Source organism: Podarcis erhardii (genome assembly GCF_964252035.2).
Source record: "Podarcis erhardii genome assembly, chromosome: 7".
Taxonomy (NCBI): domain Eukaryota; kingdom Metazoa; phylum Chordata; class Lepidosauria; order Squamata; family Lacertidae; genus Podarcis; species Podarcis erhardii.
This window is the reverse complement of record NC_138511.1, coordinates 46,859,105-46,883,051: the sequence shown is the minus strand read 5'-3', so window position 1 is coordinate 46,883,051 and position 23,947 is coordinate 46,859,105. Positions and strand designations below refer to the sequence as shown.

Genomic DNA, 23,947 nt, shown 5'->3' with positions numbered 1-23,947 from the left:
TCCTTTTATCTCTTGACTCCCTACTTTAGCATTCCAATCCCCTATAATGAGAAGAACATCCTTCTTTAGTGTCATTTCTATAAGGTGTTGTAAGTCTTCATAGAATTGCTCAATTTCAGTTTCTTCAGCACCAGTGGTTGGTGCATAAACTTGGATTACTGTGATGTTAAAAGGTCTGCCTTGGATTCGTATTGAGATCATTCTATCATTTTTGAGATTGCATCCTAGTACAGCTTTTGCCACTCTTTTGTTGACTATGAGGGCTACTCCATTTCTTTTACAGGATTCTTGCCCACAGTAGTAGATATGATGGTCATCTGAACTGAATTCGCCCATTCCCGTCCATTTTAGTTCACTGATGTCCAGGATGTCAATATTTATTCTTGCCTTCTCATTTTTGACCACATCCAACTTACCCAGGTTCATGGTTCTTACATTCCAGGTTCCTGTGCAATATTTTTCTTTACAGCATTGGACTTTCCTTTCACTTCCAGGCATACCCGCAACTGAGCGTCCTTTCGGCTTTGGCCCAGCTGCTTCATCAGCTCTGAATCTACTTGTACTTGTCCTCCGCTCTTCCTCAGTAGCATGTTGGACGCCTTCCAACCTGAGGGGCTCATCTTCCAGTGTCATAACTTTCATATGCCTGCTGTCTTTGTCCATGGAGTTTTCTTGGCAGGGATACTGGAGTGGCTTGCCGGTTCCTGCTCCAGGTGGATCACGTTTGGTCAAATCTCTCCACTATGACCTGTCCATCTTGGGTGGCCCTGCACGGCATAGCTCATAGCTTCTCTGAGTTATTCAAGCCCCTTCGCCACGGCAAGGCATTGATCCATGAAGGGGATACAACATTAAAACAAACAAAATCAAAGCAAGGTAGTAAATCTCAGAAATCACAAGGCTAAAACTATTCAACAAGAGAATAAAATAAATTTTAAAGGTTTGTGCAAACAGAAACATCTTTACCCAGCACCAAAAAGAGTGGCCACATTCACACCATTCATTTAAAGCATTATTATATCACTTTAGACAGCCATGGTTTCCGCCAATGAATTCTGGGAGCTGTAGCTTGTTATGGGTACTGAGAGTTATTAGAAGACCCATATTCCTCTCACAGAGCTACAATTCTCTGAGTGGTTTAATGGTCAATCTCACTTCACAGGGGACTCTGGGAATTGTAGCGCTGTGAGGGGAATAGGAGTCTCCTAACAACTCTCTTTGGTGCGACGTGCTTGCAGCTCAGAATACAGACGTAGCCTGGATCAATAACTCAACCCTTGCTGTGTTGCATTCAGCAAAATAACTTCAGCTCATTATAAGACATTCAACATCCTTCCTGGATTCCTCCTCTCTCCTCCTGGAATCCCAGCCATGTACTTTCTTATGAGGAAACTTAATTGTAAACAGCCTCTGCCAAGAAGGCTTTGAAAAATGTTCCCTCATTAGTTGCTTAACCTTCCTGAATAATAGATGAAACAGATTTTTTTAAAAAGTGCAATTCATCTTTAGGGCTCTGTGTCATAAAAATGTAAAATAATGTAAGCAGAGCTCAGTCATCATGAATGCAGTGAGAAAAAGCAGTCCCTTTATCCATTTTAAGCTGTAGTGAATAACAGAGGTGAGAGATTATCTAACTCAGGATAGTTATCAAAGTCGCCTATAAAGAGATGTGGTTCCTTTGGCTACATTTATTATATCAGAGCTGTGAAGCCTTCAAATTAAGCTCTTTTTTCCTTGTCTATCCCCAGCGTTGCATAATTATTCTTGTATTATTTAAAGAAGACATCCCATTCCTGCTTAAATGCAGCACTGGAAGAGTCTGGGTTGGATTTCCTACTGGTTTTTAAAAGGTTAACAGCATCTACCACTGAAGTGGAGAGTTCATCTGTCACACTCCTTAGTGGTTAGCTAGTTTAAACTCTGGACTCTGGGCAGAGGGTGCTCTTTAGATCACATTTGCTTTACTGAAGGGCCACGATTCTTCATAGGCAACCTTCTGTGGGCCACATGCCTGTGGTGCACAGGGCCAGCCATAAACAAGAAAGTGGATGGTGCAATGGGCGTGACTCTTTCCTTTGTTATGGTGGGCTATATCAGAGGTAGCTCTAGCGACACAGAGCTTCTGGAGCACCCCAGCAGGCACAAACACTATCGTGTGCAATGGGAGAGGCAGGGGGCGCCAGATTTTGGCATCACAAAAATTTGGGGCGCCAAGGTCTGCCACAAGCTACATTTCCAGCCCTTCCCCTCACAGAACTACAATTCCCAGAGTGGTTTAAGAAGGGAACTCTGTACAGTGGTACCTTGGGTTAAGAACTTAATTCGTTCTGGAGGTCTGTTCTTAACCTGAAACTGTTCTTAACCTGAAGCACTACTTTAGCTAATGGGGCCTCCTGTTGCTGCCGCACTGCTGGAGCACGATTTCTGTTCTCATCCTGAAGCAAAGTTCTTAACCTGAAGCACTATTTCTGGGTTAGCGGAGTCTGTAACCTGAAGCATATGTAACCTGAAGCGTATGTAACCTGAAGTACCACTGTATAACATTACGCACCATGTGGAGAAAGCGAATGAGGAGAACCTATGTTCATTCTCTCCGAATACTGGAATTTTGGGGCATACAGTGAAGCTGAACTTTGGGAAATTCAGGCTAGTATTTATTCACACAGCACATACTGTAGTTAAGGCATGGAATTTGCTCCCAAAAGATGTGGTGATGGCCACCAACTTTGATGGCTCAAATAGAGAATTGGATAAATGAATGTAGGATAAGGCTGTCAATGGCTATGTTCCACCTCCATTGTCAGAGGCTGTGTGCCTCTAAATACCAGTTGCCAGGTATCGCAAATGGGGAGAGGTCTGTTGCACTCAGGCGCTGCTTGTGCCCATCTGCTTAGCCATTGTAAGAACAGGATGCTGGAGTAGATGGGCCTTTGGCCTGATCCAACAGGGCTCTTCTTATATTGTTAAGGCAGCTCCCTTTGTTCCTCTCAGATTTCAAACCTTATACTCATGGTGCATCACTATAGAGAAATGCATTTTGGCTGCCGCATCTGCCGATGGACTGCAGTGTTTAAACTGACCCTTAGCCTGCCAAGGAAAATTGAGGAAAACGCAGGCCTCTCTTTCAGGGGTCTAATAAAAGTCGGGTGTTACCATTCTTACATTGTACTGATGTTAGATGATGACAACGATCCTGAAGTCTTTCCCCCACCCCTCTCCTGTGGCCTGTCCCCTGTGCTGCCTCTTTTGCGACTAGCTGGCTGAAGGTAAGTTGAACCAGTAATGAGTCAAAAAAAGTTTTTATCTGGTTTCCTCCACTCCCTTCTCTCCCTGGCATTAGTAAGGCTTGGAACAATAACAGGATGCAGGATGGGAAAAAGGCGGACACCCAGCTGGGAAACCTTGGAGACTGTAAAGCTGAACACTCCCTGTATTGCTTAATGCAGTGAAATAACGGATTTCACTTAGTTCTTTATATTCACTCTACTTTATCCAATCGAGGCTTGGAGGCTGATTTTGGATTCTTCCTGATTTGGAATAAAGCCCAGCCCAGGTAAGAAACGTGGTCTTTGGGGAGTGAGGAAAGAGAGAATTGTTCTTGGGATTTTTAAATCTGCTGCTTAAAAGCAGCTTTTTCAAAGTTTGGTGGACTAAGGTTCCCTTTAAAACATTGTGGTGGAACTTTGGCCCTCCAGATGTTGCTGAACTACAACTCTCATCGGATCCAACAGGCATGGCCAATGGCCAGGGATGGTGAGAAGTGTCGTTCGGCAACATCCAGAGGATCAAAGGTTCCCCACACCTGCTTTAAAGCATCCAATAGTCCAGGATGTACTTTTACAACAAGCTAGCTTTCTTGATCCTACCATTGTACACAAACTGCATTGCTGGGAAGGACTACCTGGAGTTGTCATAACAATCTCAGATGGCAAAGCGGAGGATTTGTGTTTTTGAGAAAGGATGTTCAGGTCAGGTCACCAAGAACCCAAGCCACTGCCAATAAAAGTTTAACAAGGAAATTGAGGGGTGGGGGACAGAAAGATGTTCAGTTATCCAATGTGTACCTGGAGAGCCTTAATGCAAACGTTTCTGTTTGAGAGACAGGAAAGCTTTCCCCAAAGAATGCTAGGAGCCATAGTTTGCTAAGCATGCTGGGAATTGTTTTGTGAGGGGATTAGCTGTTTCCTCACAAACCTCAGCAGCCAGGGAACTGCAGGTGGTATAAGCAGGCTTCAAATGTATCCTGTGTGTGTGACCTTAGAACTAATATATGCCTTAAATTTTGTCATGTGGATCGGCACCATGTAGCTGATTTATGTTAAATGAAATAGCCTGAGTTAGACTGGGCCCATAATATAAAGAATGAGGGATGGTGAGTGGACTGGGACCACAGAGCAACAAAGACTTAAAACCACCCTTCCCTCATATCATGGTCCTGATCCAGCTCAGGGGAAACAATACCAGCTATTTATTTAACAAAAATCATCCACACAACACCGAACCATGTGTAGTATTCAATTAAGGTTTACTCAAAGTAAGTCTATTGTAATTGATGGGCCAAACCTAGTCATGTCTGTTCATTTCACTGGGTCTGCTATGAGTAAAACTTATTTTTGTACCACCCTATGTAAAAAACATAATGTATACATTGACACTTGTCTACTGTAAAAGTGTCAGATTTTCTTTCTAACAAATACTCTGCTAATATGTGAAAACACGGGCTGTAGCTTATTGCTGAACATATGTAGATGAATCAGAAATAAGACTTACAGAGTCTATCTGTAAGAAATAAGACTTACAGAGTCTATGGCTGTTCTATCAAAAATTGATAAAATGGCCTTGAAAGCTTGCTTTGATATCTTACTGGTTTGGGACAATAAACTGAGGCACATGCCAGACAAGATGGAAATGCTCTTAATAGGTGTTTCATCTGCCCAAGTGAGTGTGAGTGCTGTTCAGCCTCTTCTGGTGTGGGCTGCACTCTCCCTAAAGCAGGGGTGTTGAACTGAGTCTGGCTAGTAAACCAGACCTTGACCTCTCGCAAGCCTTGTTGGTCACTTTGAAAGGTGGGCAGGGTTGTCAAATTTGTCAGTCACTTGACATCACCACAATGCCAGGTGAAACTTTTTAAACTTGTTTTCATTTGAAATCAAGTCAAAAGGGCAAAGTCTCAGGGGGTTTCAGGTTTGGCCAAGCAGCTGATGCGTGACACCTGCAAGCCCTGCTTTAATCCATCAGGGAGTCATGTCTTTACCTGCCTCATATCTGACAAAATATATGATGTCAGGATAGGTAGGCATAGCTTGGGGAAAATGGTCTTTAGAAGGCTTACTTAGACTTGCAGGACAGAGGTGCCCAGCCACCACACTTAAGGTTCAGAAAGGATAGGGAAGAGATTTGGTTCAGCCTTCCTGAAATATGAGAATGAAAAATACAGCTAGTCTTCAACATCAGTTCTTCTCCAGAATTTTGCAATGTAGTTTTCCTATCCCCAGAAAATATGTACAAAGATGCATATAATAGAAGAAAGTGTGCATGGAACACATATATATGTTATAATAATATACAAAATTGCATTGTATTAGGGGAAATTGCACAAAAATGTGAATATTAGACAAAACAGCCTACAAAATATGTGTGTGTTAGGATGTTAGTATAATGCCTTATAGAGCTGTTGTAATGATGACTGAGAAAATGCATTAAAAATACTTAGAGCACTGCAAACAGCTATGCAGTCTTTTATCTATTGTTAAATATATATATTTTAAAAACTTATATATGTCTGGAGAAAAGGATTCTGATTTGTTTTTAGTTCTCAGATGAGCAATTCACTTTGTCAAGTTTTGGGAAATGAGAACACACATCAGCCCAGAATAACTGGTTAGCTTCACGTATGCAAAGTCCCAAGCTGTTTTAGGCTTCAACCATTCATGTGAAGATTATAGCAAAAACTGATTCAAAAACAGATTCAAGTATGAAGCTTAATTTATGTAGAAGCAGGAAAATGCATGTATGCATTGAATAGGGTTGCCAACTGTTCAGACCCCAAGATGCAAAGGGGCAAAGAGCTTGTGAGCCGAGAGGTGGAACCTGGCAGATCAAGGGGCCCCTTGTGGAATGGGGCAAAGTGGGGGTTCTGTGGGGGCAAATGACTGCATGTGGAAGGTCAATGCGAGATCTTCACCATGCCCGGTGTCATGAGGGTGGAGCCTGATGGGGTTGGAGGAAGAGGGGAAAGCAAATGGCAAACATTCTCAAACTTAGCAGAAAGTCACCCTGAGATATTACTCCATTCCCTGGAGAGCCCAAAGGTCAGACTACACACTCTGGTCCCTTCCAGATGACCTGTTTATTGAACCTCTATCCTGATTTGTTTGCAGAGAGATCATTGGCTACTTAATGAGCATTTGCTCTCATTTGTTTACCATTTGTTCACCATAGTGTCAGAGCAAGTGTTATCCCGCACTTTCTGAGGCATTTTCCTATAGCTTTCCTTATGACAAAAAGTTTATGGGGGGTGGGTTGTGGGGGCTGTTTCACAAGAGCTGCCAATCAGTTTTAATTGCACAATTTGAATTACCGTAACTAGTATGTGGTCAAAAGCCACCCCAAAGGAGTGATGGCATGGAAATGCCTTGTGTGTCGAGAAACTGAGGAGACCTGGATTCAAATCCTCACGCAGCCATGAAGCTCCTGGGTGACCTTGAACTGGTCGTCCCATCTCTCTCTCAGACAGGTTTGTCCTGAGGATAAAGCACAGAAGACCTTGTACACCACCTTGAGCTCTTTGGAGGAAAGTTGGGGTTCCATAAATAAAATAACAGAAGATATCAAGGGGTAAACTTTCACTTAAACAGTTAACAGTTTGCAAAGAGCTTTGCCAAGCTGAATAGACTTGCCTCATATCCTGCTTTTGTTGAAGCAAAATGGAGTAATTGAAAACAGGATATATGTAAAGGGATTTGTATAGTCTTTTTAACCTTTGGAGGCATTTTTGATGGATTGCCTTTGCCAAGTTGAATTGTATGAACATCAGATACTATTTAAAGAGAAATCCCTCTCTTTCTCCTCTTCTCAAGAAAACAGAAATCACATGGCTTCCTAGCACAGTAGTAATTGGCATTTGAGTGCCCTTCTTTCACAACAGAGGGAGGAGATGTTATTTGGGTGTTTGTTTGCATTTGTTAATTTATGCTAGATGGGGGGGAAGCAGAAGCAGGTTCGGTTTCTTGCAGCACAACAAACTTGGCTGCAAAGTGCAGGAAAATCTACAAACATACCGCTTCCTTTTAGGGTACCCACATGTTCTACTTCAGTTGTCTATTTGAAAGTGTTGCCTGTTTGAATTGCTCAAAGTCCAGTCCAGCATCAGTTTAAAGAAGGGAGAGTAAGTTGCTAAGTTGCTCACCAACAATTATCACCTGGATAGCAAACAGGGGTCACCTCACCACAGTCTTCCACACTGTGGCAAGAGGTATTCCTAAATGACTTGATGGGTGGGGCAGAGCTGCTATGGCAGCTTCCCAGCATGTGGGTGGCTGCTGCTGGAGAAGGAGGGGTGAGGTGATGGGGAGTCAGGTGTGGTGCAAGTGCACCAGCAGGAGTGCCAGATTGCATTTTACACCATGCTGACCTCTCCACCCACTCAGTAAGCAACAGTAACCCACCTGCTGGGAAGCTAGCATAGTGGCTCTGCCTCATCTAGTGAGCAGCTTCTGGAGGCACTGTTTTGAATGACAGTAATTATTTTTTCCATTTCTAACTCTCCATATGCATTGGCATATGCAAATTGTATGTAGACCTGTATACTGTTTTGTCCTCTTATTTTGATGGTGCATAAGTAGCCATCCTTGAGTGATAGCGGTGTGGGGGGGTAGTTTCTTACAATGCAATCGATTTGGCAGGGTATACATGAATAATGGGTGTGAACCACACACACACATATTCCTTTTCAAGCTAGGCTAGGCATGGTCTGAAAGAACATGAAATAGCTGAACCTAAGCAAGTTTGAATTTGGTTAGTACCTGGATGTACGACTGCTTGTTATGTGCCCTGAGTTTGCTGCCTTGAGTTCCCTAATGAACAAACTGCACAAACCATTGCAACCAAAACAGATAACCATGGTCAGCTTTTGGGACAAGCATTCATGCTTTAGTAACCCCCAAAATGGACTTCTTCCATTCACTCTACATGAAGCAGTCCTCTATAAGCATCCCAGAAACTTCACTTGGAATAAAATGCCACATCAGACTTCTCACTGGGTGGAGTATTTCACTCCAGTATCATTCAGCCTGTCTTTGCTACATAAGCACATGAAGCATAAGAAAAGGGGGCATGTGGTCCTCCAGAAGGTGTTGGACTGTGGTCAAGGATTAGGGGGATTGTAATCAAGCAATCACCAGGGGGCCACAGGTTCCCCACTCCGGAAAGGAGAACAGTCCTGCTGGATCAGACCCAGGCCTATCTAATCCAGCATTCTGTTCTCACAGAAGTCCACCAGATGCATACAGGAAGATAACTTCTGACAAGGAGTAGGAACTGCATCAAAGAAAAAAGGAGGGCGTATCCAGCATTCCCCCCCCCTCATTTTCTGACTTCCTCTATGCTTATCTGTACACAAACAGAGAAATGTGAAAGCCTCCTTATCACTTGGTGGCGCAAGGAAGTTCCACCAGTTACCCTGGTGCTCCACGGGAGATCATCAATGCTCCTAAGAAATTATCTTATATTGAGTTGAAGCATCTAGCTCAGTATTGACTACAGACAGTGCTCAAAAAAGGAGCACCCCCAACCCTACCTAGAGATGCTGGGGATTGAATTTGGGGCCTTCTGCACCCAAAGCAAATGCTATACCACTGACAATGAGATCTTCCCACTTTTTTCCTGTTGGGGTTGGGGGGAATCCTAGAGCTATGATCTCCTGCAATCTGACCTGCTCTCCTCATACACCACTGCCTGCTAGATTAGACCAGAGGCCTATCTAGTCCAGCATTCTGCTCTCATAACCACCAATGGGAAGCTGGCAAGCAGGACATAAGAACATCAGGAGTCCCCTGCTGGGTGAATCTGTCAGTTTTGGTTCTCTTAGCTCTTAGTTCTCTTAGTTCTCACATGAAAATTTGCCAGCATTTTAGTGCATGATAAACTCATGCTGGTGTGTAGATTTCAGTAATATGCATGTTTCTACTAGCAGTTTCCCCTAATTTCATGCATTTTGCATGTTATTATTTCTATTTCCCCTAATATATTCATTTTTGTACACATCATTTGGTTCAAGAAACACATCACAAAATTCAGAGAAGGGCGAATTTTGAAGGATCCCTGCATTTCAGTTCACATATCGTTTTGAGAAATGTGAATTTAGTAGCTTCTCGCTAAAATTAGAACAAACCTGAATTCCCTGCCTGATCCCTACCCAAGCTACATTAATCCATTGTCTTTGTCTTGCCAGGGATAGAATAGCGTGACCTTTAGGTCTCCCATAGTATCCACTGAAATCACTGGAGTTTCCATTCTTCTGCCATCTGCAGGAAGCCAGCCATCTGGCCATCCTCTGCCCATTCCTCACTTCCCAGCCAGCTCATGGAAACCTTCTGACAGCACAGAGCTGGAACTGAACACGTCCGCAGAGTCAGGGTCACAGTTTCTCATTCTTCAAATTTTAAACTCAGTTCTCCACAGTTCTACAGCAATTTGAGAGTTATTGTTATTTTTTAATCCTCATGAAAACTTGCCGGTAGTTTGGTGTGTATTTCTCCTAATAAACACATTTTTGTATGCAGTTTCCCTAGTGTACTCATCTTTGCAAGCAAATTCCTCTAATGTAATGCATTTTTTATGTTATCTTCATGGATATATTCATTTTTATGCATGATTCCCCCTAATATATGCAGTTTCATAAACATTGGTTGGTTGGACAAGTGTATCACAAAATTCAGGTAAATGCAAATTTTGAAAGATGACTACATTTCAGTCCTTGTATTGTTTCAGAAATTGTGGATATGATAAATTCACCTTTAAATGTGAACTGAACCCAATTTCTTCCCCATCCCTACTCCTGAAGAACCTTCGTGAATGGTGAGATGTGGTTGTTACAGACTAACCACTCCCTTTCAAAAGATCGGTTTTGTAGAACTATTTTACAAAGCCACTCCAGCTGTGAACTTTCTTCCTGGCACTCAGCACACTTTTTGTTCTGCTCAGAGCTCTTGGGTGCCAAAAGGAACTCAAAGTGGGTGGAGATGCAAAACAATGTGATCTCATGAACAGTCAGAGGCTTGCAAACTGTTGGCTGTTGCCCTCTGTCACCTCTGTGCCAAACTGTAAATGTTGTATCTTTTTCTAGCTCACTCCCAACAACATCATCCAGGCCAAGAAATCCTAATAAGCACATGTTCTATTAAGGATCTGAATGTGAAAAGTGTTTCCTGCTGAAATAAGTAAAACTAAAAGCAACTGTGTGATCACAGAAGTAATTAAAGCTATGAGGCCCACTCATAGCTAGTTTACAACATGGTATGGGCATTTCCTTTGCTAGGTCATATTTATCTACTCATGAAGCAACATGGGTACAACAGGGCCACACATTTAGATCCATCCCTGAGATCATGCAACCCTTCCCAGTTTCAAACACATGGATAGTGTTGGGTGAATCTGGACCTCAAAAACACATTGATGGTTTAACATTAAAAAATATTTTTCCCTGTTCTATCTGTTAGCAAAGTCACTTAATTAACACAAAGTCCAGAGAGAAAATACCTGATATCATTTTACTGAGCAAAACTGAACAAAAACAGAGTATAATTTGAGGAGGAAGGAACAGAGAGGTTTTGTCTTTCTTTCTTCAGGCCTTGCAGAGAAATTTAATTCAGTTCACATTATATGCAGAATTTATCACATTTGCACTTTCCTAAATACTATGAGAAGTGAAACATAGCCTTCCATTGAAATTTGCACTTATTCAAACTTTGCAATGCAATTATCTAACCAACCAGTGTTTACAAAAATGTATATATTAGGTAAAAGTAGGCATAAAAATGAGTATGTTGATGAAAATGACATACATTACATTTGGAGAACTTGCTTGCAAAAATGTGTACATTATTCAAAACTGCATACAAAATGTATTTATTAGGAGAAATTTGCACCAAAATGCTGAATAATTTTTATGAGGATATTTTGAAAGAGAATGTGTAAATTGCTGCAGAAATGCAGAGAACCAAATTTAAGACTGGAAAAATGAGAAACCAGGAGAATCAAAACTGCCAATTCCTTCCATCTCAATTCCTTAGGTTCATGGTTCAATGGAAACTTAAGAACCCTGTTTAATTAGGCCAAAGGCTCATCTAACTCAGTATCCTCTTCTCATAGTGGCCCACCAGAACTTTGATCAAGACAGTGTTCCATTTTCAAAATGTAACCTCTGTTTTATTTGGGGTGCAGGGGAAGAGAGCTAACCTAAAGGAAACTAAGATGCCTTGAACTTTTTTGACATGTTGTGATAATTGCAAAACTGCTTAGTGCAGCATTTTATGGAATGAACTAAGATGACCATTTCTGCTGTTGCTTCAAAGTCCAAAGGCACTAATACTCATCTGGTGGGTGTAATTCTCTAGCAGAAGCAACAGGATAAGGTATCGCCATTTCTCATTTTTAATGCCCTTATTTCCTATTTTGCCTTCTTTAAAATAGACCTTGCATGAATGTTGTATGCACTCCTAAAGTGCCTATATCAGGAATGACCCTTTTTGGTCAAAGGTAGAAATAATTACCTCTAGTAATTTTTAAATAACTAGAGGTTCTTTTAATGCACACAGAGAGCTAGATGATGTTTTCTTCGTAAGTTTTGATGGTCCATAATTATGAGCTAATCAGACATGCCTGATGTGGAAGCTGGAGAGAAATAATGTGGCAGTAATAAGAACTCAGTAACTAGAGACTGAAATCAAAATAGTCACTGCTATAATACTGGAAGGCGTGATACAGAATCTTCTTTCCGGGGTTGCCTCTAGACTTTCATTATTTTGCACTGGAGCTTAGTTTTGAACACTTAAAGTGGAGTGTTCAGTCATCCTGGGGCAACAGTTCCACTTTTAAAAAAGGACTTTTGCAGTTAGGAAAGTGACAGAAATGTGCTGAACAGTGGGTGATGAACAACTGATTGTGCTACAGGCTGTATAGTGAATGTAGATAGAGATTGATTCTCCCTCTAATAAGAATTCTTCATGGAAGATCTCCTGAAGATCTCCTGTTTTGCTTAAGGGATGTTTCCTCTAGATCACTGAGTAGTTGCAATAAATAAATAAATTCTGACTTCAGTGAGGATCAGGAGAAATTTTCTGCCGGCTGCTTGAGAGAGAGGAAGAGGAAAAAATGGAGACTTTAAATGCATCTGCATTTAATTGTTTTAACTAGTCATACGTTTCATTTGTGCATCTAATTTTATTGATCTGTGACTGCTGTAAACAATTCATTCAGTTAATGAGAAGACTGTAAGCACCATGCAAGCAAATCAGGATGACTGCTCATTGTCATATAATGTTGCAGCAAACAAATCATAATGAGTGCTCAATAAAGACCGGATATAGTATGACTTCTGTGTAAGCCTTGAGCAAGCAAATCAGGATGAATGCTTGATTAACAGGTTGCCTGGTGAAGCTCTGATAAAGGTTGGATATGTCACTCTCTGTGGTAAAGGACCACAGATTGAGGGCTTCTCAATAGTCCACTTCTTTACTTGAGATGTGGCTTGGAATTCTCACCACCGACCAAGGTTGTAGAGAGATGCAAGTGTCTGTGTGTATTGTTCAGTTTCCTTGGAATGAAGGACAGCAAAGACTGTGGTGTCTTTAGGATATATGGTTTATCTGCACATATTTACAGCCTAAGCCTATGATGAAGGGGCTCACAGCATTAGGTCTTGCTTCTCCCATAGCAACAGCCTTGGATCCCAGGAGAAATCAGGCATGACTCTGTCTCTCAGCTGCCCAGCCTGCTTCTAGCCTCTAGCTTGCACACCCCTCAGCTGGGACTTTTGTCTTTCTAACCACAAGCCAGCTGGGGGAGTGAGGTACCCATTTCCCTTGTGTCATAGAGACACTTCCTTTGGCATCTTAATGGCCCATACTTAGACCATTACCTCACCAGGAAGCTGGCCTGCCTATTTCAGCAATTGAATCCTTGTTGGATCCAGGAATTAGAAGGGACTCAGGCATATAGCCTAACCACTCCCCACACAACACTAATACAATAAGGTAGTTGCTCAGGTTCATAGTAAAACACAATCAAGGCCAGTCATTGCACTAGCTCTAGCTTCTGAACAGCCTTCAAGGGCAACTTCTTGTAAAACACATGATAAGAGTCAATCCTTGAGATCACCTGATCATGAATGAAAGCACTACCAGATCTGGAGAAGGGGACTGAGGAAAGTTGCATGTATAAAAGCTGATAGAAGACTTTGGTTGGGAGAGAGGATACAGATGAGGTGCAGAAGTGTAGTAAGAGTTTCTTTGCTCCTTGGCATGGTGTTCCAGAAAATTTGCTTACCACAGCAATTTCCTAGTCAGCTGATGGCCTTCTGGATACATACAGTATACCCCAAATGTCCTGTTATATGTTTATGTCTGAACCCTCATACATGGCCAGCTTGCATGAGAACCCTAACATACCGTTTTTGATGAGAAACAGAGCATTGTATGTGGAGACAAAGGTGCATTGTTCTAAAAGTGTGAGTGTTCCAACCTTTATACCAAAAAAAGAACTTTCCACAGCAAGAACTAACAAAAGAATTATTACAAGGAAAAGAGAGTAGGCATCCTACAGAGACAGTAAACCATGTGAGATAAACATAGACATATACACCATGGCAGCATTTTACTGTAGCTACATTCCTAGCACTCCCGCTTAAAGATAAAAAACCTTAGGATCCTAAGAAGCATAAGCATAGAGAGTGAACATGGCATGTGTTATGGGACTCATGAAAAATAGGGATAGAGGCAAGATTATACCTCATCTAGGAGGCTCTGGACCAAAAGTCAGAATGAAGATTTCTATATCTGTGAGAATTAAGCTCTCACCTCTGAAACCATCACCTTGTCAGGCAATAGAGATCTCGCCCTTTCCTTGGTCTGATCTCCAGCAGAGTGCTAAAACTCAGAGTGGCATGAAGTGGGGTGGAAATTGTTAGAGCTTTAGGGTGCTGCCCGAACCTGTGCAAAACCTGTCCTTGAACATGATTTGGGGTCTCATATACTTGCATGTAAAATGACTTGCAAAAGGGGACAGGAAAAGATTCCTTTCAACTATAAAGTTTAATGATTGTTCTCAAGATTATCATGGTGTCTATGGAGGTGAGCAGGGCAAATTCATATGTTCGGGCAAAACAAGCTTTATCTTACTATTTCTAAGTGTTATCAATTAAGCCTTAAATGGAATCGGTGTTTGTTTGAAATCCAACACAAATCCCTGAGGAAACTGATTAGCAGGCTTTCCTGGTGGCGAAATAGTTTGTGTGGCTATTCCCTCCCCCCCACAGGTGGAATAAATGAAGACAACAGACACAGAGTTTTAGGTTAATGGGCGAAAATGGCCACAACTTTATTGATTACAGGAAAGAAGGGTATTGGCTTTAGGCATTGGCCCTAACCGACTATCCGGTCTGACCGGGAAGGGTTAAACACCAACAGGGGGAGCCACCCGAGATGCATATCCCTAGGCGCTCCCCGAGGGGTTACCGCTCGGGGGCGCGCTTTAGGCCCTAGCCTCCGTAGGTTTCGGACGAGGCGTCGCCCGTCGGAGTCCTTTAATGAACTACCCTTCAAGCATTGGGGGAGGTGATGGCGTTCCTCCCCCCCAACCTCATCTGCATGATAATACCCCGGCCAATGCCTACCGCCAAAACCGAGGGAGTTGTGACGATTTGCTACGAGGTAGGCGAAAAAACCAAGTGGCTCACAAAACCAGCCAATTAGCCAAATGGAAAAACTCCTACCAGGCCCCTTGCGGCGACCAGCCGAAGCCCATAGCAAGGTCAGTGGCAAAACCTAAAGGGCGGGTGGGTGGGAAACCGCGTCGTCTCCAGGGAAGAAAGGGGGCGAGCCAGGGGCTGCCCTGACCTTAAGTGGCCCCTACGAAGGCCCGCCCCTGCCGCCAGCCGATTGGCTGGCGCCACAGGGTATGCTAATTGGGGGAATCCCTGTCCCTCGCGAGGCTGACGCCAGCCTCGCGAGAGCGAGTGTGGGCGGGGTCGTGATCCCACAACCCCCCCTCCTCCTGAAGATCGGAAGGGGCATTATCAGTATATGCTTCCTTGCAATCAGTCAAAAAGCCTGATGTTTCATTCTACATCACAAGCAGGGTAAGGGGTCACTGAGAGGTTGATACTTCAATATAACACAAGCAAGATTGAAGCCCTGATCTATAAAAATGAACCAAAGAAAAGTCATATCAAGTGTCCCTAATTTCAGCCTAGTGAAAGTTAGGGACAGAAAGAAAGACAAAACACTGTTTAAGACACACACACACACACACACCCCGCCTTAGTTAAAATGCTTGGGAACTTCTGAAAATAAGAACTTTCCAACATTACAAAATGTATCCTTACATTAAAAAAAAAACTGAAAGGACTCTTTCAATGAAAAAAAAAATCCTTTGTAAATGCAAGCAGAAAATTGGTTTCTTTCAGTAATAGCATTCTATTTATATTAGGAGTTGCAATAAAGCCCTTTGGCTATATAACATAAATGCATTGCTCATCCAGTCATAGATGCCTTGTGGTGAAGAAAAAAGCACATATATCTGAAAGTGTCTTTATTATCTCTTTTAGCTGAGTATCATGAGGCTTCACTTACTGAAGTAATATTCACTCATTATCCAAATCCTCTGTCAATGCTAGTTTGGTAGATGAGATTGTAACCATGCATAAATGGAAATTAATCAAGTGTGGTGCCCATCATATGTAGATTCAGGGCATGATCCACAGCCTCCTTCTGCGTCTTTTATAATACCAGCATACCTTTCCCAACCCTCACCCGTACAAGACTATAGAATAGTCTTTGTTTTGCTCATCTCTGTATAGGGATGGCGGGGAAAATTCAATTCAGTTCACAAATAAAGGCAAACTTACCTTGTTTACACATGAACTAAAATACAGCCATATTTTGAAATTTGCATTTCTCCAAATTTTGGAATGCAGTTTCCATCCAAGTATTGTAAACAAAAATGCATATGCTAGGGTAAAATGTGTATGGAATGCATATATTTGTGGAAAATAATATACAAAGATGCATTGTATTCAGGGAAATAGCTCTGCAAAAAATTGTATATCAGGAAAAATTATAGACAAACGTGTTTATCAGGAGAAATTTGCACTAAAATGCTGGTGAATTTTCATGAGGACATTTAAAAGGAAAAATTACAAAATGATGTGGAAACATGAGGAACTGAACTTGAGAATAGACTATCAATGGTTACAAATCCTGATGGCCATGTTCTACTTCCACTGTCAAATCTCTAGATACCAGTTGCTGGTAACCACAGGAGGGGAGAGCAGTGTTAAGTTCATGTCCTGCTTGTGGGTTTCCCATAGGCATTGGGTTGGCCACTGTGAGAACAAGATTCTGGACTAGATGGGTCATTGGGCTGCTGTCAGTGTGGTTCATGATATGATGAGTCCTGCCCTGTCTGAAACAGGTCTTTAATTTGATCCAGCAAGGACTCCCAGCTCAGTGGCAGAGCTCATGTGGTGTGTGTGTGTGTGTGTGTGTGTGTGTGTGTGTGTGTGTGTGTTTAAAAAGGTCTTAGGTTCAGTTGTTCTAATCTTCAGACAGAGGTGGGAAACTCTGACACCTTGGAAGGTTGCTATCTGTCACTGTAGATGAGAGTGGGGAACCTGAGGACAGCATGTGGCCCTCCAGGGTTCTGGGATTGCCCCAGGCCATAGCCCTCATTTGTCCTGCTCCATGCCCTCTGAGTATATTTGCCTGGCTGGAAAGTGTCCATGGAATAGCTGTCAACTTACAGATTTGAAAATAAGGGACCAGCAGCCTTGAAAATAAGGGACCAGCAGCCAAAATAAGGGACCTGCAGCCTCACCTGTTCCAGGCACTCCAGTCTTCCTGTCCTCCTGCAGTCTGGTCAAACTCATGCTGGGTAGCTTCGAGAACACTGTCCAACCAACTTTGTAACCAGAGGTTCAACTGAATAGAATCTGAATCACATGCACCACAAGGCCTATGCAGCCTCAACTTAAGATGGCTCCCCGGCCTGGCTTCGCACTGCAAAGTTTGCAGCAGCACGTGCAACAAAATGGTGTCCAGCATTCAAAAAACCCCTCAGCTTGCATTAACTAGCCACACACAAGGCATGCAAGCTCCACCCCCCAGTCGTTCTTAGACTTCTTATTGGGTGAGCAACACAGCCAAGCAACACAGTTGGAGCCTCCCTCCTCCCTGGCTGGCAGGGAGGGAGGGAGAGGAGCTGCTTCCTTTGAAATTTAAGGGACATCATTTAAGGGACATTCAAGGGACATCCATCAATAAGGGACAGCAGTGGGACATGGCACTGGAATAAGGGACTGTCCCTTCAAATAAGGGACACTTGACAGCTATGGTCCATGGACTGTGATAACAATGTCGTTGGACCTGTGGTCTGATTCAGGGCCCTTCCAGACTTTCTTTTTATTGCACATTCATGATTATTTGTACTAATGACATGATTCTTTTTTTAATCCTATTTGCACTTGCAAACCTTTGGGGACGAACAGACTGATTCACTTCAAATCAGTGCATATCTGATAACTTTCTGCTGAGATCCCGTAGCTTTTTATACCACAAATGGGGGGGAGGGGGTTGCCCCACGTTTGTTATGCTACAACCCCTCCAGGCAGCAATAATGCAATAGCATTGGGGGAGTGTTGCAGAACAAACTAGAGCAGGATAAATCCACAGTTGGTGCTCTATTGTGTCAATGACATGTTGCAGAATATACCCACTGCAACAAAACACCAATGACATGTTGCAGAATATACCCACTGCAACAAAACACCAATATGTCCAGAGTATACGCCAGCTTCCTGTGTTCTCAAATTACTGGCAAGAAGGGATTTGCAAGTGGAAACATGCAAGTTCCAAACTTTTTGCTCATGATGCAAACATTGTAATATTAGAGGAATCTTGTGGCTGGTTTGGAAAACTTCAAAAGAAATGGTATATTGGCTTCAGCAAACAAACTGTTCCAGGGAAGAAGGGGCTGACAATCCAGTTCCCAAAAGTCAAGAAGAGACAAATGTATTTTATCTGGCGACACAAAGTCTGCTCAAAAAAGCACTTGGAGGAAGTGAAACCCTTTGCAAGTTTTCGGAATGTAAAAAGAAATGAATCTGAATGAAATGGAAGGAAAGGGCCAGACGAGAAGTACTATAGCCATCTTTGCAATGATGCAGGGAAGCTGCTGTTTTGGGGGTCAGATCATTGGTCCATCTAGTTCAGTACTGTCTACACAACCTGCTTGTCTCCCCCCTTGAGTTGAGCATGTCCTACACACAACTCACAGCCACCAGTGCCCAGCATCAACTGCCTGAGGCAGCCACCTCACTGTGCCTGAGGTGGTGTTTCATAAATTATAATCAATAAATGTCACCTGGTATCAGGCATGTTTGCAATGAGAATGCAGTGATGTGAGCTTAGATAGACCACCTGATAAAACAATGCAGCTGCAACCCCATCACACCCATGATTCATCAAAATCTGGGCAGGTTAAGATAGTCACAAGAATAAAGGCTCCCATAGTATTTAGATGTATTGTGATATAACAGGGACCTCCAGATATTGCTGACTACAGCTCTCTTCATTTCTTAGCTCTGGTCATGCTAGCTGAGCCTGATGGCCGTTGGAGGCCCACAATAGCTCACCACCCACAAATTTCATGTCCCTTCAATAAACTGAATTCAGTGTGGCCTCACTCTGTTGAACCATCAGACTTTGGAGGCCTGTAAAACTCCAGGCTGGTTCAGACATTGCCAAGAGGTGCAGAAAGATGGCAGGTGAGAGACCTGTGCTTCAGTTTCCTCTCTTAATGTAATATATTTAGTTATTGGTTCAGTTAAATTGATTGTTTGGAGGCTGTTTTCCCAAAAATGCTGCCTGAAATACCACACACCCTTTGTTGTTTTACATTGCTGTTTATTTATATGATGCCTTTTGACCAAAAAAAGGCCACCAAGGCAGCTCAGAAAGAGTAAACAAATACGTGAAAATACAATAATGCATATGCAAAATAATACAAATGCAAGTGATATGATTCAAAGCAAAATCTTAACATTTCAAAAGTATTTTTAAAAAAACCAGCATATCTGTGTTCCTGCCGAAAAGAAATACTTAAGCAGCAGCTTTGCCTTATAAGGGTCAGTGAGAGCCAGTGTGCTGTAGTGGTTAAGAGCGGTAGACTCGTAATCTGGGGAACCGGGTTCGCATCTCTGCTCCTCCACATGCAGCTGCTGGGTGACCTTGGGCCAGTCACACTTCTCTGAAGTCTCTCAGCCCCACTCACCTCACAGAGTGTTAGTTGTGGGGGAGGAAGGGAAAGGAGAATGTTAGCCACTTTGAGACTCCTTTGGGTAGTGATAAAGCAGGATATCAAATCCAAACTCTTCTTCTTCTTCTTCCCAGGCAGGGGGAGTGGGGCAAGGCAGATAAAAAATCTGCTTGAAGGCTCTTTTGGAATTTTCTGGCGGAATATGTGGTGATTGCCACCCAATGGATAGTTGTAATGGATGGGTAGAAAAGTTCAAGGAGGAGGAGACTATCATTGGCTACTAGTTTTGGTGGTGATATACAGTGGTACCTCAGGTTAAGAACTTAAATCGTTCTGGAGGTCCGTTCTTAACCTGAAACTGTTCTTAACCTGAGGTACCACTTTAGCTAATGGGGCCTCCCACTGCTGCTGCGCCACGTGATATCTGTTCTCATCCTGAAGCAAAGTTATTAACCTGAGGTACTTATTTCTGGGTTAGCGGAGTCTGTAACCTGACGCGTCTGTAACCTGAAGCATCTGTAACCCGAGGTACCACTGTACCACCAAACTTAGAGGTGGCATGCTACTGAATAGCAGCTACTAGGGAGCAACAGGGAGAAAGGGCTATTGTCCTCATGCCCTGCTTCCCAGAGACATCTGATTGGCCATTGTAGGAAGCTGGATGCTAGACAAGATAGGGCTTCAGGTGCATGGGGAGAGTTTCATTGGAAAGACCCCAACAACATCTGTAGTCATTGTTTGTATTGCTTTACAGGGCTTTCTTCCACAGAGATGGCAAGATGCTGCCTTCTCCTGCTTTCTTTGATGCTGGTTCCCACTTGTGCTCATGGAGAAGATTTCACAAAGACTGCTGTTAACAGCAATATTAACAAGCGCATAAAGAGAGAGTGGATCTGGAATAAAATGCATATTATTGAAGAACACAATGGGACTCTACCACATCATGTTGGGAGGGTAAGAATATATTTGTTGAATTTCAGTCCTGCCCATCCTCCCAAATGAATGTAATTTTTACCCTGTTCTTTTACAATTAACGATTGATGAACCATCAATTCATAGTTCAGTTGTAAAGGATGTGCTTTATATGCAGAAAGGCATAAGTACAATTCCTGGAGTCTCCAGTTGAAAGAAACTATCAACGGCTACTAGCTAGGATGGCTACATTCTGCTTCCATGGCCCAAGGCACTTGCTGTGAATACTGTTGCGTGAAGGTCTTGCTTTTGGGCTTCCCATAGGCCTCTGGGTTCGCCTCTGCAAGAACAGGATACTGGATCAGATGGGTCATTGGCCTGATCCATCAGGCTCTTCTTATGTTCTTACAAGCAGGTTACTAGTGACGAGGAAGATCTCTGCCTATGAGTTGCAGAGTTGAGATAGATTGACAAATTGTCCAGTGTGGTATGAAGTAGCTTCCTATGTTTTTCCAAATTCCTTTTCATTTCTATTTTCTGCCTGTGTGCCAGCCTCTCATCCAACCTGTGGCTGCTGTTGCTGAATGCCAGCTCAGCTCTGAGAAGACCTTGCTCACTCATGATCTGATTATGGATGAGGAGGCCAATCTGGTCTGTATCACTAAGACCTGGGTGCTCCCCTGTGTATTCAGTGCAGTATCAGGGAGGGGGAGTTGCTGTGGTCTATAGAGATTCTCTCTCCCCCTTCAAACTCTCTGTCCAGTTTGGGGGCAGATCTAGAGTGTGTGTTCCTGGCCCTGAGCAATTGGGACAGATTGGAGATTCTGCTGGTTTCCTGCCTGCCTCACTGAAGCTCAGTCCACATAAGACTGAGGAACTGTTAGTGGGTGGTTCCCTACACCGGATGGCTGGGAGGTTGCCTACTCTTGATGGGGTTGTACTCCCTCTGAAAGAGTGGGTATGCAGCTTGGGGATCCTTTTAGATCCATTGCTGTTCTCAGATGGCCTTGGTGGCTTGGAGTGCCTCCATCAGTTTCAGCTGGTGGCCCAGCAGCACCCCTATCTTGACAGGGATGGCCTAATGTTTGTCGTCTATGCTCTGGTAACCTCTAGGTTATACATTATATACATTATACACAGGGCTGCCTCTGGAGATGGTTTAGAAACTTCAGCTGGTGCAGAATTCAGTGGCCAGGTTTTTCATTAGGGCAAGACAGCTTGAGCATATAAAACCAATCCTGACCCGGCTGCTCTGGCTGCCAATTAGTTTCTGGGCCCAATTCAAAGTGCTGGTTTTGATGTATAAAGTCTGAAATGGCTCAGGACCGCAATGCCTCAAGGATGTCCTCTCTCCATATGAACTGACACTGAGAACATGCTCTGAGGCCCTTTTTCATGTGCCTCCTCAGCGAGAGGTCCGGAGAGTGGCAACACATGAACGGGCCTTTTCTGTGGTGGCTCCCCACTTGTGTAATGGTCTCCCAAGGGAGGCTCACCTGGTGCCTTCCTTACATATCTTTACATGTAAGACAAAAACATTCTTCTCCCAGGCCTCTGGCTAATTAAACAATTTATGGCCTTTTAAACTGGGTGGGAAGGGATATTGTTTTTGTTTGTTACTATGTTATGCATTTTTGTGTTTATATATTGTAAACAGCAAGTGATTTTCAGGTGAATAAATAAAATAAATAGAAATAGAAATTATTCAGCAAAGATTAAACAAGCAGTGCACACCACAGCAGTTCCAGGAAATTATTTTGCCCATGAATCTACATGAAAGTACCTAAAGTCATGAAAGCTGGAAATCTATCATTTTCTACGAAGCCCTAGTATTATAGCACTATGACCTTTCTGCAAAGCTTAGATGCATTTGCGGGTCTGAGAGCTAACACAAGCATGTTGAGAAGGAATCAGATATATGCTGTTCCTTTCTTGGAAGACGAACGAGCAAACATACAAGGGAAGGAACTCTCTTTGGGGACAATTCCAGGAAAAGAGAGGAAGCTTTGCCATGTCCTACAGAACAAGCTCACATTAGCAGACAGTACTTGTTGCAGTACTCACAGACTGTCTGGCAAATGCACTGATCCAGAAAGGTCCCCTTCACTTCACTATGACAGCCTGACAGAACCCTGCTAACATTCAGGGAGATGAAAACATACAGCTGGCTCCATCAAGGACAGCATCAAACTCAGAATGAACACCATCTGAAAAGCTTTGCCTGAGTCACATGCAGTCAATCGAGAGGATTTCATAATGTACTGTTCCATTGACTATATTGTTGTATGCCACCCCTATCTCCATGTGGGACGAGACTCTAGGGGTTCCAAGCAGCTTACCCAGGGTTTGTGTTTTCTTTTGGAAATGGGGCACAGCAAAGACTTTGGTGTCCATATATATATATATATATATATATATATGCAGGTTTTGGTGTCCTCGGGTGTCTTCCCGTGTAAAAGTTGGGGTGTCTAGGCGACGTTTCGACGAGGTCTCACTCGTCATCTTCAGGCTGGTGCTTTCGGCTTCTTGTTACTGGAACAGAGCAGGATCTCAGTGTTTGAGTTCCTATAAATACTGTAGAGGGGGTGTGGTGTATAGCCTCCAATGTTCTGGGCAGAGAGGAAGTTCCCAGGCTAGTGTGCCTTTTCTTCTTTTGTTCCTTAATTACTTGAGAGATATCTTGAGTGATTTCTTGAGTGATATCCTGAGTACCACTTAGGTGGGTCATTAGGTGTGGATTAGTTGTTAAAGTCTTTGTGTCTTGACCTCTTGAACTTTGTGAAGAGTTTTCCTGAGAAGATGGCTGTACTGTACTTAGTTGTGCTCTGGCTTGGCTTCGTGTATAGGGGCGAGCTGTGGTTTTGTGGCTTGTGTCAGCCAGATCTGTGTAGGGATTGCAGGGGGGTGCAGCATCCGGAGGTGCCACCATGGATTGGCTACTGGATGGTGTCTGTAATTCATCTGTGGAGAGGGTCTCGAAGCCATCGAGATAGAGAAACACCCTCACAACATGAACAAGCGTGACGACACATCCCGCTTGCCAGACATCTGGAAATTAGCCCTCCCCACAAAAACTGACACCAGATCCAGAGGCACACAGAACGCCAACACCAATCAACCACACCAGACCCAAACCCAGACCCTCTCCACAGATGAATTACAGACACCATCCAGTAGCCAATCCATGGTGGCACCTCCGGATGCTGCACCCCCCTGCAATCCCTACACAGATCTGGCTGACACAAGCCACAAAACCACAGCTCGCCCCTATACACGAAGCCAAGCCAGAGCACAACTAAGTACAGTACAGCCATCTTCTCAGGAAAACTCTTCACAAAGTTCAAGAGGTCAAGACACAAAGACTTTAACAACTAATCCACACCTAATGACCCACCTAAGTGGTACTCAGGATATCACTCAAGAAATCACTCAAGATATCTCTCAAGTAATTAAGGAACAAAAGAAGAAAAGGCACACTAGCCTGGGAACTTCCTCTCTGCCCAGA

General features: G+C 43.2%; 1 protein-coding gene across 2 annotated transcripts in view; it reads left to right on the top strand.

Annotated features, from left to right (window-relative positions):
• The first annotated feature begins 3,389 nt into the window (after positions 1-3,389).
• The window catches only part of CDH5 (cadherin 5), a 34,596-nt gene continuing 14,038 nt past the window's right edge, over positions 3,390-23,947 (top strand). Inside the window, exons 1-3 of one of the 2 annotated variants that reach the window (XM_081871932.1) lie at positions 3,390-3,553; positions 18,855-19,039; positions 20,285-20,484. In XM_081871932.1, the coding sequence (XP_081728058.1) occupies positions 19,033-19,039; positions 20,285-20,484 (207 nt within the window). In that variant the 5' untranslated portion in view covers positions 3,390-3,553; positions 18,855-19,032. The remainder of the gene's footprint in view (positions 3,554-18,854; positions 19,040-20,284; positions 20,485-23,947) is intronic. The other variant, XM_081871933.1, reaches the window with a different exon arrangement.